Genomic DNA, 13,583 nt, shown 5'->3' on the forward strand with positions numbered 1-13,583 from the left:
TTAAGGGTACTGGCTGCTCTTCCAGAGGTCCTGAGTTCAATTCCCAGCAACCACATGGTGGCTTACAACCATCCATAATGAGATCTGGTGCCCTCTTCTGGCCTGCAGGCAGACACACAGGCAGAACACTGCATACAAAATACAAAATAAATAAATCTTAAAAAAAGAAAGTTCTATTAGGCAAAAACAAATCCCACCAATTTTTGAGGCAAACTAAAAACTGAAATAGTTATAAGCATGGGTAAAGCTGACAATGACTAGGCTAAAGGCATTTCTATCTGTTCATGTTTTCCTATTAGAGAGCTCAAGGATCTAAGGCTTCAACATACAAATAAAATATATCAGAATCCAGATTTTTAAAAGTATGTATGGGTGTGGTGGTAATCCCAGCACTCAGGCAGATTTCTATGAGTTTGAGGCCAGCCTGGTCTACAAAGTGAGTTTCAGGCCTGTAAAGTCTACATAGTGAGACCTGGTCTCAAACAAAACAAAACAAAATAAAACGTGTGCATGGAGGCAGCCTGTAGAAGGTAGAGGCCAAAGCAATGAAAATTTGAACATTTGTGTCCTAGTTAGATCATAAGCCAGGCTATGCAAATCTCTAATGTGCTTAAGCAAGTCTCAAAAGGGCTTTCAGTACAGTACTTTTCCTCTTAATAGAAAATCTTTGTTATGAGGAAGTTGCTGACAGATAAAATCAGCTCATTTTCTTCTAGTTTTCAAGCCAAGACTGTCCGTGCAGATTCAAATGTTTCTACTTTAAACATTAAAAAACACTGAACTAAGCCGGGCGGTGGTGGCGCACGCCTTTAATCCCAGCACTCGGGAGGCAGAGCCAGGCGGATCTCTGTGAGTTCGAGGCCAGCCTCGACTGCCAAGTGAGTTCCAGGAAAAGGCGCAAAGCTACACAGAGAAACCCTGTCTCGAAAAACCAAAAAAAAAAACTCTGAACTAAAACCTATTGGTAGAGGATATAGTACTTCATTAACAATAAAAATTTTCTTGCTACTATCGAATAACACAGATCTCAAGTATGTAAAGTCTACTAAATGCTTCTGTGATTATTCCTCCTGGGCACAGATGACACAGATGACATTCCATGAAGATCAGTTTCACTTACTTTAGTGGGCAATGGACATTCGTCTAGTAACAAGGTTATAACAGCTGGTCCCAATGGATCTTCCAATGGAATAACTCTAATTAAAGACTGGACAACATCCAACCATCCTTCATCTAAGGGCAAACCAAGAAGATTATGTAATGGAGTCACTATTTTGGAAACATGAAAACATACAAGGACTTTACATTAACAAAGAAACATTTTTGGCCTTTATGTGGTGGCTTTAAGAAGCTAGAAGTTGACATGGTACTGTCATAAATTCCTAGTCATCATGATGAGCCAAACGCTGTTACAGGTGTCTGGTGACTGAAGGGCATCTTTAATTGAGAAAATTAAGCTATGGCCTTGATTCTCAGATTATGATTAAAATAGTTTTAAGCATTTGTCAAATAGGACTTAACTACATACACTCAGTACTTGGCTCTGTTTTGGAATGACACTTTAGGATGTTGAACAACAAACAGTTATCCTCCCCATTCTAGGACAAGTACAAAGAACCACCAATAAAATAAATTTTCTTATCTCAATTTCAAATGAGATACAACCATCACTCAGATGTGCAGTTTAATATTGAGGATGCAATATATCTAAGTCCCATTAGACTTTTAGAGGGGACTTCCATACACCTATAATTTTTTCTATGTTATAATCTTTAAAAAAGTGGTCATACATTTTTCATTATTTTTAATTCATTAGGAAGTATTAAAAATAAAAACTTGAAAATACCTGTTTCTGCCATTTCATGTAATGTAATCATTGAATAGGGAGGTTCCTGATCACTGAAAAACAAACATTCAAGACATTAGACTTGAATTTAATTCCAAATAAAATTCACACTGGAAGTATGGGGCCAAAATGGACAGAAATCAACATGAGTGAATGTGAAGGAAAGAGATGAAGAGACAACCAGAGAAACAACTGTAAGAACAAGTGTAGGCCATATGTGCTCATTTCCAGTCACTGTGACAGCTCCCAAGAAAAGAGCTCAAGCAGGGACACACACAACCCCACTATGTTACCTAAGGAAAAGCATGGTAATAAAACTAGGGACGAACTTTCTGCTTTCTCAAAGCCCAGTGCCAACTGACATGTGCCATGAAGGCCAACAGCACCTGCCTCACATTTCCCTTAAACAGATGTTAGATGGGAGATGATAATTCCACAGAGGACTTAGGAATCAAGGGCCTGTAGACACACTGCACTTACAAAACTTATTCTGAAAAAATAGCACTATTTGTTCAAACTTCATAAAATGGTAACAGAAGAATCCAAAAATGAAAGCAAGAAGAATTTTTTAATACTGTAGATACTTCTCTAAAATGGAATTAAATGTCTATTAGGGTTTTCACAATGTCACTCCAGGAATTTTAAAGAGGTGTTTGTTTTAGGAGAGCATCAGTGTTAACATTTTCCACCAAACAATGGTAACTGAAATTGCTTAAGGACTCACCTTTTGATTTTTTAAGTTTTGGATTTCTGTTTTTGTTGTGCATTCGCTTGGACACACACACACAAGTGTGTGTGTGTGTGTGTGTGTGTGTGTGTGTGTGTGTGTGTGTGTGTAGACAAAGATCGATGTCATCTTCCATCACTCTCCACCTTATTTTTTGAGACAGTATCTCTCAGTAAACCTGGAGCGCACCATTTCAGCTATCCTGGGTGGCCAGTGAGCACCCCTGGGCTCCACCTGTCTCCACTCTCCCAGTGCCAGGGTTACAGATGCACCCAGGTTTTACATGGGTGCTGGGGATCCAGAACATAATAATGAGAGAAAATTTTTTAAAGGTTTGTATAATTAAATTGATGATGTACATTTTAAAATCCTCACCCAAATTCTCTCTATAGATATTCTCCTGATACAGATTCAAGCAAATGTGGTATGTGAATATAGGTGATGAAGAAAATAAAATTAAAGAAGAGCAGAAAAATAATAAAATGCAACAGAGCCAGCAACCAACAATGAAAAGGAGTATTGCAATTCTATGTGGAGGTACACAAATACATCCCTCTGCTCAAAGAAGATAAATGCCCAACGAGGCAGAAACCGAGCAGACATTTCTGATGGCAGACGGAAGGTATGCCAGAGGATTACTGAGCTGTAGGCTGTAAACTGGACAGAGGACTGAGGATTCTTTGCTTGCTAGGTAATAGGACAAAAGCCTCATCTATGGAAGGGCAGGAAAGTTGCACAAAGTACATCTAGAGCACGGACCCCTCCCAATGAAAGGAGTTAAAGTCAGAGGATAATCAGAGATACAAGTGGCATAAAGTACAAATCGCCTATGACAAATCAAAAAAAAAAGGTAAAATAAAATGTATGCTGCAGGCCTTAGCCTTTTACAGTTGGAAACTCAGAACTCCCATTTCAATTAGGTTTACTTGGAGACTCGGGAGCACATTAGCCCCTTTGAATATGCATGGCATGAAGCATACATACAGGTGAGGAAAAACCCAGGAGGAAATCTGCAGCTGGGTATGATGGCACAGGCCTGTAATCAAGTAGTTTAAGAGGCTGAAGTGGGAAGACCTCACAGTGTGGCCTGACCCACCTACACAGTGAGACCTTGTCTCAGAAAAGAGAGGAAAAAAGGAAATCTGTAAACTAAATTTCCAAACATGTTAAACAAAAACAAAAACAAAACTAGCGTTATTTCAGTCACTACTCAAAGTAAGCAAATAAGAACTTTAAAATGACTTTAAAATAAGGGTATCTGCAAGAACAACAACTATAAGGACAGGAAAACAAAACAGCCAAACAAAAACCAAGAAGCAGACTTGAAAAAGGAAAGAAAAAAGGAATTCAGCTATGTCAGAAAGAGAAACTGAGTGAATCTGAAGAGAACACTGGCAGACATGTGTGGTTCTACAGGCCTGGCATGTAGGTACTCTGGCATTCAGGAGGCTGAGGCAGGGAGAAAATCCTGAGTTTGAGGTCAGCTTAAGCTACACAGCAAGCAAGACCCTGTCTCAAAAAGGGGGCAGTATTTGAAAAAATATTGAAGGATTCAATTTGTATACCAGAAATATTCAAAGAAATAATAGCTGAGAAATTTCCAGAACTGAAGAACAAAATACAAAGGATTAAAATCAACAGCCACAACAAGAAAAAATCTGGGTATAAAGGCATGGAGCAATTAGGTAGTTTATTTCAAAATAAAGTTGTGGAGAGCTAGGAACCAACAGCATCCAAACTCTCTTCCACAGCCCCTCTGCCACGGGGCACTTGCTGTCTCTCCTACCAGTTGCATTTCTTCCTAAGTAAACAAGAAAATACAACGAAGAGACTATTTGCTAGCTGCCATCTGCATCTGTAACAGACCTAGATCTAGTCTTGCTACATCCCTTTGTCCTGTCCTTCCCAGCTCTCCTTCACATTGCATCTTGACAACCTCAAGAATTTTCTAAGCTATAAAATTACCCTTTAGTATCTTCTGAAATTAAGCCACAGGACCGTGGAGATAGCTCTGTAGGTAAAGCCCAAGTGTGAGGACCTGAGTTTGAGTCTCCAGAACCCACATAAAAGTCTGGTGCAGCAACCCCAGAGCGTCTACAGCGAGATGAGAGGCAGAGACGGCAGTCCTCCAAGGCTGAAGAGCAGTTCACTGGGTGCAAGCACTGAGAACGGCAAAAGAGGCAGGTCTCAAACAGGTAGAGGGTGAGGACAGACACCTGTGCTGTCCTCTGACTGCCACACCCATGTCTATAGCAAGCATGTGCCTGTACTCACACATGCATGCATACATCATACACACAATAATAAAAAAGAAAAACATAATAAAATTAAACTATAAAGCTGGGTCACCCCTGTAATCCCAGGTACTCTGGAGGCCAAAACAAGAGGATTGCAAGTTCAAGGCCTGCTTTATTTTTCCAGTCTCAGAAATGATACTTATCATTCCATGGAGACAAATTTAAGTAAAGGTCACTTTGTTACTCAAGCATATAGTACTTGCCCCCCTCTCTCTGTTGTTTTGAGACAGGGTTTCTCTGTGCAGCCCTGGCTGTCCTGGAACTTGCTCTGTAGACCAGGCTGGACTCAAACTCAGAGATCCACCTGCCCTGGCTGGGATTAGAGAGAGTCACCACCTGCCTCTGCTGGCATTAAAGGTGCACTTGCCTCTCCTATGTGAATTAGGAGCTTGATTAACAACAACACTTACAATTTGTAATGTTTGCTTAGAAGTGGCAACTAAGGCTTGCTCCTATTGCCTTTAAAATACAGCAAAAACTACACTGCACCCCCCTCCTTTTTTTCCCCAATGTGTTTAATTTAACATTGTTGTGGTTTACTTCCTAATTTGGAAAGGATAATTTTCTATTGTAATTATATACTATGAAGAATAACTTTTAAAAGAAAGATTCTTTTTTTGTGAGTGTGCTACTGGAGGTTGAATCTAGTTAAGAGCTTAATGAATATTAGTCAAGTGCTCTAACCACTGTGAAATATCCCTAACCCCCAAAATTATTATTCTTGGAGATCAACAAACACTTCAGTACTGTGTGGAAGACTCTAATATAGCTCTAAGGATTTGCTTGTATATTTTAGGTGTATAGTGGTTTTTTTCTTTATCATGTTTAAAGAACTAAACAAAACTGCTTTTATTAGTGTGATTATTAAATACTTAGATATTTTCTACCAGGGCCTAAAGTAGAAACTCAAAATGACTACTATCTTTTGAGTATTTCTTTTTTTCTAATATAAGGCACCATATTAGACCATTTATACAAACTATACAATAATAGTAATTCTTTTAATTATTGAGTTTTTTTAAAAAGATTTATTTATTTTATGTGCGTTAGTGTTTTGCCTACATGTATATCTGTGTGAAGGTGCCAGATCCTCTGGAACTGGAGTTACAGACAGTTGTGCGCTGCCATGTGGATGCTAGGAATTGAACCTGGGTCCTTGGGAAGAAAACCCAGTACTCTTTAGCCACTGAGTCATCTCTCCAGCCCCCAGAATAATAATTCTTACTTTAAAAAAAAAAAAAAAAGGATTAGAGAAGTACCTTGCTCAGTGTCATAAGGCTAGTAATGAAAAAGAATCTGAATCTAGGTCCTTTGTGGTCTAAAACTTAGGCACTTACTAAACCTTACACTGAACTTTTCTCAATCTGAAAAATATCCTTTAATTTCACTGTCATTCAAACTGAGATTTTTGTCTTTAGACAAAGTAGGAGAAAGAAATCACAGGCCCAGGTGTGCCCTGCAGTTTCAACTTACAATTTCCTCAAATGGATCTAATAGGCTAAAAAAGAAATAATAAAACAGGAGAGAAAGGTAAAATTCTCTTTAACTGCCCACAGAAGTTGCATGCAGCTATACTCTTGGTAAGACTACTCATCTTGAATATATGGTCAGCAGAAGAGATTGGCAAGAACAGTAATGGATCCTCAAGAAAGCATTCCTAATTTTCTACTACAGCAATTAACACAACTTAACTCCAAGGTTACTGTACTCCTTCATAAAGACCATATTTTCTGCAATGACAGAGAAATGGATGAGATCTACATGAGCAAACTGGATGTGTGTATGTGGAGGGTGTTAATGGAGGGCAAGGGTCGGGGGAAAGAGAGCTTAGGGGAGCGGGAGGTCCCAGCTGAATCAGGAGCAGAGTGGGAGAATGGGGAGGGAGATACCATGATGAATGAAGACCCCAGGGGAATAGGAAGAAGCAGAGTGCTAGAGAGGTCCCCAGAAATCCACAAAGATACCTCCACTGTAGACTACTGGCAATGGTCGAGAGAGTGTCTGAGCTGACCTGCTCTGGTGATCAGATGGCCAAACACCCTGACTGTCATGATAGAACTATCATCTAGTGACTGATGGAAGCGGATGCAGAGATCCACAGCCGAGCCCCAGGTGGAGCTCCGGGAGTCCAATAGGCGAGAGAGAGGAGGGATTGTATGAGCGAGAGATATTGAGACCATGATTGGAAAAAGCACAGGGACAAATAGCCAAACTAGTGGAAACACATGAATTGTGAACCAATGGCTGAGGAGCCTCCATGGAACTGGACCCGGCCCTCTGGATAAGTGGGACAGTTGATTAGCTTGAACTGTTTGGGAGGCCCCCAGGCAGTGGAGCCAGGACCTGTCCTTGGAGGATGGGCTGGCTTTTTGGAGCCTGGGGCCTATGCTGGGACACTTTGTTCAGCCTTGGTGTAGGGAGGAGGGGACTGGACCTGCCTTGGCTGAGTCTACCAGGCTGGGTTGACTCCCCAGGGGAGACCTTGCCTTGGAGGAGGTGGGAATGGGGGTAGATTGGGGGGGAGGGCTGGGAGGTGGGAGGAGGGAGGACGGGGGAATCCATGGCTGATATGTGAAATTAAGTTAATTATAAATATATCTATATATATATATATATATATATAAGACCATATTTTCAATGAGTTTTCTGTACAGAAATATTCAAATTTTTCTAGACAGAAGTAGATGACAGCAAGTAAAATCATCCAACCTTATTTACTCCACCATCAGAGGAGAAGTAAGTGTTCTCTCTTAGCCTAGGAGCACAAGGCTTGGCAAATGTTATCTTAAATGAATGGAAGGAGTTCCAAAGTGGTGGTTCCTGGCAGAACACTTTCCGTGACACTGGTGGCGATGGTGAGTCAGATACTTACTTATCTACAAGAGTCCGTATCACTGCCAGTGTATCCAGCACTAACCCATCCACATTTTGTTTCTTTCTCCTTGGCTCATGTGGTCCTCGGCCTCTCCTTGGAGGCCGAACGGGGTCCCGAGGTTGACTCCTAGTGTCAGCAGTAGGGACTGCGCTGTTTTCGGCCTGCTGCTGGTGGGCATCAACACTGTCTTCTGCTCCACTGTCATCTCGGCAGATACAGGAATTACCCATAGCAGTAGTGGCACCTGTAGTCCCCAGTAAGTGGGCTATGTGCTCCTCGAGAGTCAACAGCAGACCCTGACCAAGGCTTCTGCTTGCTAAGAACACAGCCCAACCAAAGACAATCATTTAGATAGTTTTCAGTTTTCCGAGTACTGTTTTCATAATGTGGAGCTGAACTTGCATTCTATTCATTTTTAACAACTGAATGCTGGAGAAGGTTGAACAGCTGATTTCCAACATTATCAACCACCAGGAATGCTGGCCATGCACTGGCAGTTCTACAAGAGAGAAAGAGAGAAAGGAAATTAACTTAAGATCTTGGCCACTCAATTACTCAAATTTTGCTAGTGTGGTTTTAATAGCATTCAGATTACAATGAAGAATTCTTGGTTATTTTTATAGGTTCCCACCATAAAGATATCTTTCGATAACAGAACAATCAACATTTCCTTTTAAATTAAAAAAAAATGAACACAAGTGTTTTGCATGTATGTGAGTGTGAACAAGTGTATGCCACAGCACACATAAGGAGGCCGAAGGACAACATTCAGAAGTCAGTTCTCTCCTACCATGTGGGGCCTGGGGATCGAATCCAGATCATCATGCTTGCACAGAAAGTGCTTTCACCCACTAAGGCATCTCACCAGCACCAAGAATGTCTTTTTTATCATTCATTAAATATAAAGTTGATTGATTGCTAAACCATACCCTTGTAAGCCACAGGAGTTCTAATCAATGCTTAAAAACCATGTATGTAGTTCTTATCTCTACAGAAATACATTTGACAAATCTGTGCAACATTTTTAAAGGCTCCTTCTGTGATAAAAAATGAATCATGTCCTTTCTTTATTTAAACATATGGGACAACTTAATGTTTCAAATAAAACATCTAATTACAGAAGTCTGTTGTTGAAAAAGTTATGATACAAATATCATAGCTCCCATCTAATAATAAAAGAATGTTTCTCTTAAATGAAGGAAACTACACCAATTTCCCAAAGGAGGGTCACTCAAGAATTTACATAAATCGGGGCTGGGGAAATGGCTCAGTGGGTAAGAGTGCTTGCTCTACAAGCATGAGGACCCGGGTTCAAGTCCCCAGCACCCACAGAAAAGACTGGGTACGGCAGTGTGTGCTTGTAAACCTAGCATTGGGAGCCAGATCCTGGTAGATCCCAAGTAGCTAACCTAGCTAAAACGGCCAGCCTCTAGTTCAGCACAAGATTCTATCTCAACAGTAAGGCACAGAGCAATAGAGAAAAACAGTCCACATTCTGCTCTGGCCTCTACATGCCCACAGAGGACACACACACACACACACACACACACACACACACGCACGCACGCACGCACGCACGCACACACGCACACACGCACAGAGGTAGGGAGGGGAGAGGAAGAATTTATAGAAATCATGCAAGTGGTTATACACAAACTTTTTCTGTTACATAAGGAAGATTGTTCAGAAAAACATGAATTCATGATGAAAAGTTATGTTCTTCACAATGATTAGTCTGTTGCTACAAAGTTAAGAGTAAAATGTACTGATTATCTCTGCTTGAAACACTCCGGGCAGCTTCTGCCAAACACCAGGCTGAGACTAAGAGGATGAAAACAGGGAAGGCACAGTTCCTGCACTCCACGAATCCATGGATGGCTAGTCTCATCCCGCACAATGTGCTTACCATCATAAATGATGGAAACAGCTTTTCATTGATCTGAAAACATGTGATTAGGTTCTGAAAAGAAGTTTTGGAAGCAGGAGACAGAAAAAGGATGGTAGCTAAAAGTAAAAATGAAACAAAATAAAAACCTACAATAATAAGCCAGGTGTGGTGGAGCATCCTTTAATCCCGGCACTCAGGAGGCAGAGGCAGGTGGATTGCTGAGTTCGAGGCCAGCCTGGTCTACAGCGTTGAGTTCCAGGGCAGACAGGTCTACACAGAGAAACTCTGTCTCAGAAAAACAAAATAAAGTAACAATAACACCACCACCACCCCCGTCCCCCACAAAAAAACCATCAAAAACAAACAAAAAATGGAGAGGAGAATTCTTTTCTTTAAGGTTTTTTATTTTTAAATTTTATTAGAGTTTAAAAGAAAAATCCTAGGGCAGGCAACCTGTAAATCTCAGTGGCTACTTTGGGGAAAAGAATGGAGAAGGAAAAAAATACCCATGCCATTTGAGTTACACAGTGGGAAGGGAGACTTTGAGAAAGAGTAAGAAAACCTGAAGTACCAGAAAAAGCATACTTAGGCTCTGGCCAACGTCAGAAAAAAGAAGAGCTGAACCTTTCAGAGAGGTGGGCAGACCCAACAGAACCTCATGGCAGCTTGTAGAGAACGTTAAAATAAAATGTTTACATACATACATGTATACATACACACACACACACACACACACACACACACACACACACATATATATATATATATATAAAACATATATATACCGGTGTACATAATTTCACCTAGTACCAGGGAGGAGAATGGAGGTATGGGAATAGACAGATATTATCTGCCCCCAGACTACTAAGACAGCAAGGGCTCAAACAATAGCACAAATGTTCTTAGTTTCCTCGAACCAGTGAGGCTGCCTTTAAAATTTGGAGCTTATACTTAAAAGGATGTAACAGAATATATAGATCAGAACATGACGCAAGGACGCAACTGGAAATAGGTTTTTTAACGTAAAACTCACACTAAACTCACAAAAAGTTGCATGACATTCCTATTACTGTGAAGGCCAGGGTACAATTCCCTCTAGAGAGTAGATAATCAAGAGTTTTCAGTGCTTAAAAGGACAGAGGAGAAAGAAACCAGAAATAACTTAACACAGTTAAAGGGGTTTTATATAAATTATGCTGATTTCTGAAAAAGACCAAGTAGCGTGCAAGAACGCATGCTCTCAGCCAGGCCTTCAATTCTAGCACTCAGGAGGCGGAGGCAGGAAGATTGTGAGGCTTTTGTTTGGTTGTTTGGTTTGTTTTTGGAGACAGGGTTTCTCTAAGTAATAGTTCTGGCTGTGCTGGAATTTGCTTTGTAGACCAGGCTGGCTTTGAACTCACAGAGATCTGCCTACCTTTGCAATCCCAAGTGCTGGGATTAAAGGTGTGTGCCACTATCACCTCAGGGATTGTGAGTGTTTAAAGGCCAGCATGGATTATATGGGTTATACAGCAAGACTCTGTTACATGTGTGAAATCAAGTTTTGGCCCTTCCTGTCCAACAAACCTTGTCATACATCTGCTTGCTTTGATACCAATTATTAGGCATTTGCAACCTTTTATTTGAGGTCACAAATAACTATTGACCTTTTATTTTTTGAAAGCCTGGGCTAGTTTGAATTCAGCATACAGCTCAGGCTGGCCTGGACTCAGAGAGAGATCCTCCTTCATGTGCCTCCTAAATGCTGGGTTAGTAGTTTAAGATATGAAGTTCAGCAACTTCCTATGCAGTATACACAGAGCTACCTTACCATTTATGGAAACACACTTCAGCTTATCCTTGGTTCTTACACATTATGGTATAAACATCAGTGGCTAAATCTACTAATGTTTTGTGGATGCTGGAAGGGAGTGGTCCAAGATCCAACACAGGGGGTTCTTTTAAGGAAAGGCATCATCCCCACAGAAATGCTAATTCCGAACTGCTTCCTCATAAAGGTCAGAGCCCATGACCATGCTGAATGTCACCAGAGCAGAAAAAATTTCACTGGCTTCTCTTACACTCCAGAGTCTTTACACATCATCAGTATGGAAAGCAAAATGGGACACAAGATACAAACAGCTTCAGTCTAACCAGAAACATTAAATTGAGGAAGGCACACTGGAGCAAGGTAGACAGTCTGGTACTAAAAATAACTTGTAATGATCTCAGAATGTCAAAGTAAGTTTAAGTTCTACAAAACAGAGCCCTGAAGGAGGGAGAACAGGTCCTGTAAAAATGACAGATTAATAACAACAATAGATAGAAAGTTATTAAGCATCATTTACAAGAAACAATACTGAGGGGCAGGAGACATAGGTCGGAGGTTAAGAGGAAACATGTTTGGTTCTCAGCGTCCACATGGCCGCTCACAGCCACCTATAACTCCAGTTCCAGCAAATCTGGGTTCCAAGGGTTCCTGCAAGCAATATGGTGCACATAAACTCATGCAAGTAAACACCTATGGCATAAATAATAAATAAATCTTCAAAAAGACAAAAGAACAATGTTAAAAGTACCTGTGAGGAAGGCAGTTTGTTGGGTCTCAAATCTTAGACTTCATTCTATCTAAAATTATTTTCCTAAGGCTTGCATATGTGTAATTAATTCCTTAATGTAGATTTTTTTTTATTTAGTGTAATTTCAAAGTGATTAGAAGACACCCCATACATGCGGGTGTTTTTAAAACCTAAGTTTGAAGTGAGAAAGGAAAAATTTAATTTTTTTTTCTATTTCTGAATTGAAGTCAAGTGCATTTTGGGTCAATGTCTTCCAAAAGAGCTATTTCCTTAAATAATTCAGAAAACGATGTCCATTATAAATTTCTTAGGAAGGATATGGAGGTTATTTTTTTTTGGGTGGGGTGTTTTTTAAATCATTTCACTAAGCTGTCCAGACACAGTTTAGCATTGAATTCCTGGCTCATGTGAACCTCCTGCCTCAGCCTCCTAAGTAGCTGTGACTATAGGCAAAATGCTACCAGCCTAGTGAGACAGACACATTTTTAAAAGTTTTCAATTATTTTAACCGAAAGACTTTCCCTTTCTTTCCTTTATTTATTGTTTTTTGTTTGTTTGTTTGTTTGTTTTGGATACAGGGTCTCACTAGGTAGCTCTGGGCGTTCTAGAACTCATGCTGGCCTCGAACTCACAGAGATCTTCCTGCCTCTGCCTCCCAAGCACTAGAATTAAAGATGTGTAACACCACGCCTGGCTGGAGACTTTTTCTTAACAAAAAGCTATAATGTATAATGATCAGGTGTGATGTAGGTGGGAAAAGCCATGAAATGTTACACAGAGGATCACTCATGAAATATACAAATAAAAAAACTATAGCAGTCATTTTTAAAGAATTTGTGAAATGGCCATATTCTTCAGCTTACAGCCATGGCACATATATGTACAAAGTATAAACTCCTTCAGATTCACTCAGTACTACAAATGCAGAGCTTCTTTCTTAGAAATAGGAGCTACCCATGACATGTTTACATAGGAAAGAAGCTGTGACTACTGATTATTTGGGTGATAAGGCTAAACAATTATACTTCAAACAGCTTTGTTTTGTCTCTAAAGAAAAGAGGCTTTATGTGTTCCACTTGCCAAGGACCACAGTTTCAAGACAGTACCCCCAGCTACGGCTTCTGTGCAGGAAGCCAAAGGCCTCCTACAGCACAAGCACAGTACATGGACATCACAGTCAGACAGACCTGGGTACAAGTCCCAGCTCTGCTATATTTACTGGCACCCACGCTAATGAATCTGACCGTGACACACTTTACAAAAGGGAACACAGTAACAATTCTTACTTCCGAGTAACTAACTCCAAAGAAGAGTCAGAATCCACATTTCTAGGATATGGCCCAAGCTGTGACTCCTTAAAAGCTCCCTAGGTGGTTTTGATGGCAGCCAAGT

General features: G+C 40.4%; 1 protein-coding gene across 1 annotated transcript in view; it reads right to left on the reverse strand.

The window, feature by feature from the left end:
- Positions 1-13,583, reverse strand: part of Rspry1 (ring finger and SPRY domain containing 1) — a 56,037-nt gene that overhangs the window by 33,160 nt on the left and 9,294 nt on the right. Inside the window, exons 2-4 of the mRNA XM_052727378.1 lie at positions 7,743-8,244; positions 1,847-1,899; positions 1,121-1,233 (exon numbers count right to left, since the gene is read on the reverse strand). Coding sequence (XP_052583338.1) covers positions 1,121-1,233; positions 1,847-1,899; positions 7,743-8,092 — 516 coding nt within the window. The 5' untranslated portion in view covers positions 8,093-8,244. The remainder of the gene's footprint in view (positions 1-1,120; positions 1,234-1,846; positions 1,900-7,742; positions 8,245-13,583) is intronic.

The sequence above is a fragment of the Peromyscus californicus genome, unplaced genomic scaffold, assembly GCF_007827085.1.
Source record: "Peromyscus californicus insignis strain IS unplaced genomic scaffold, ASM782708v3 Scaffold_8__1_contigs__length_139910024, whole genome shotgun sequence".
NCBI classification, from domain to species: Eukaryota; Metazoa; Chordata; class Mammalia; order Rodentia; family Cricetidae; genus Peromyscus; species Peromyscus californicus.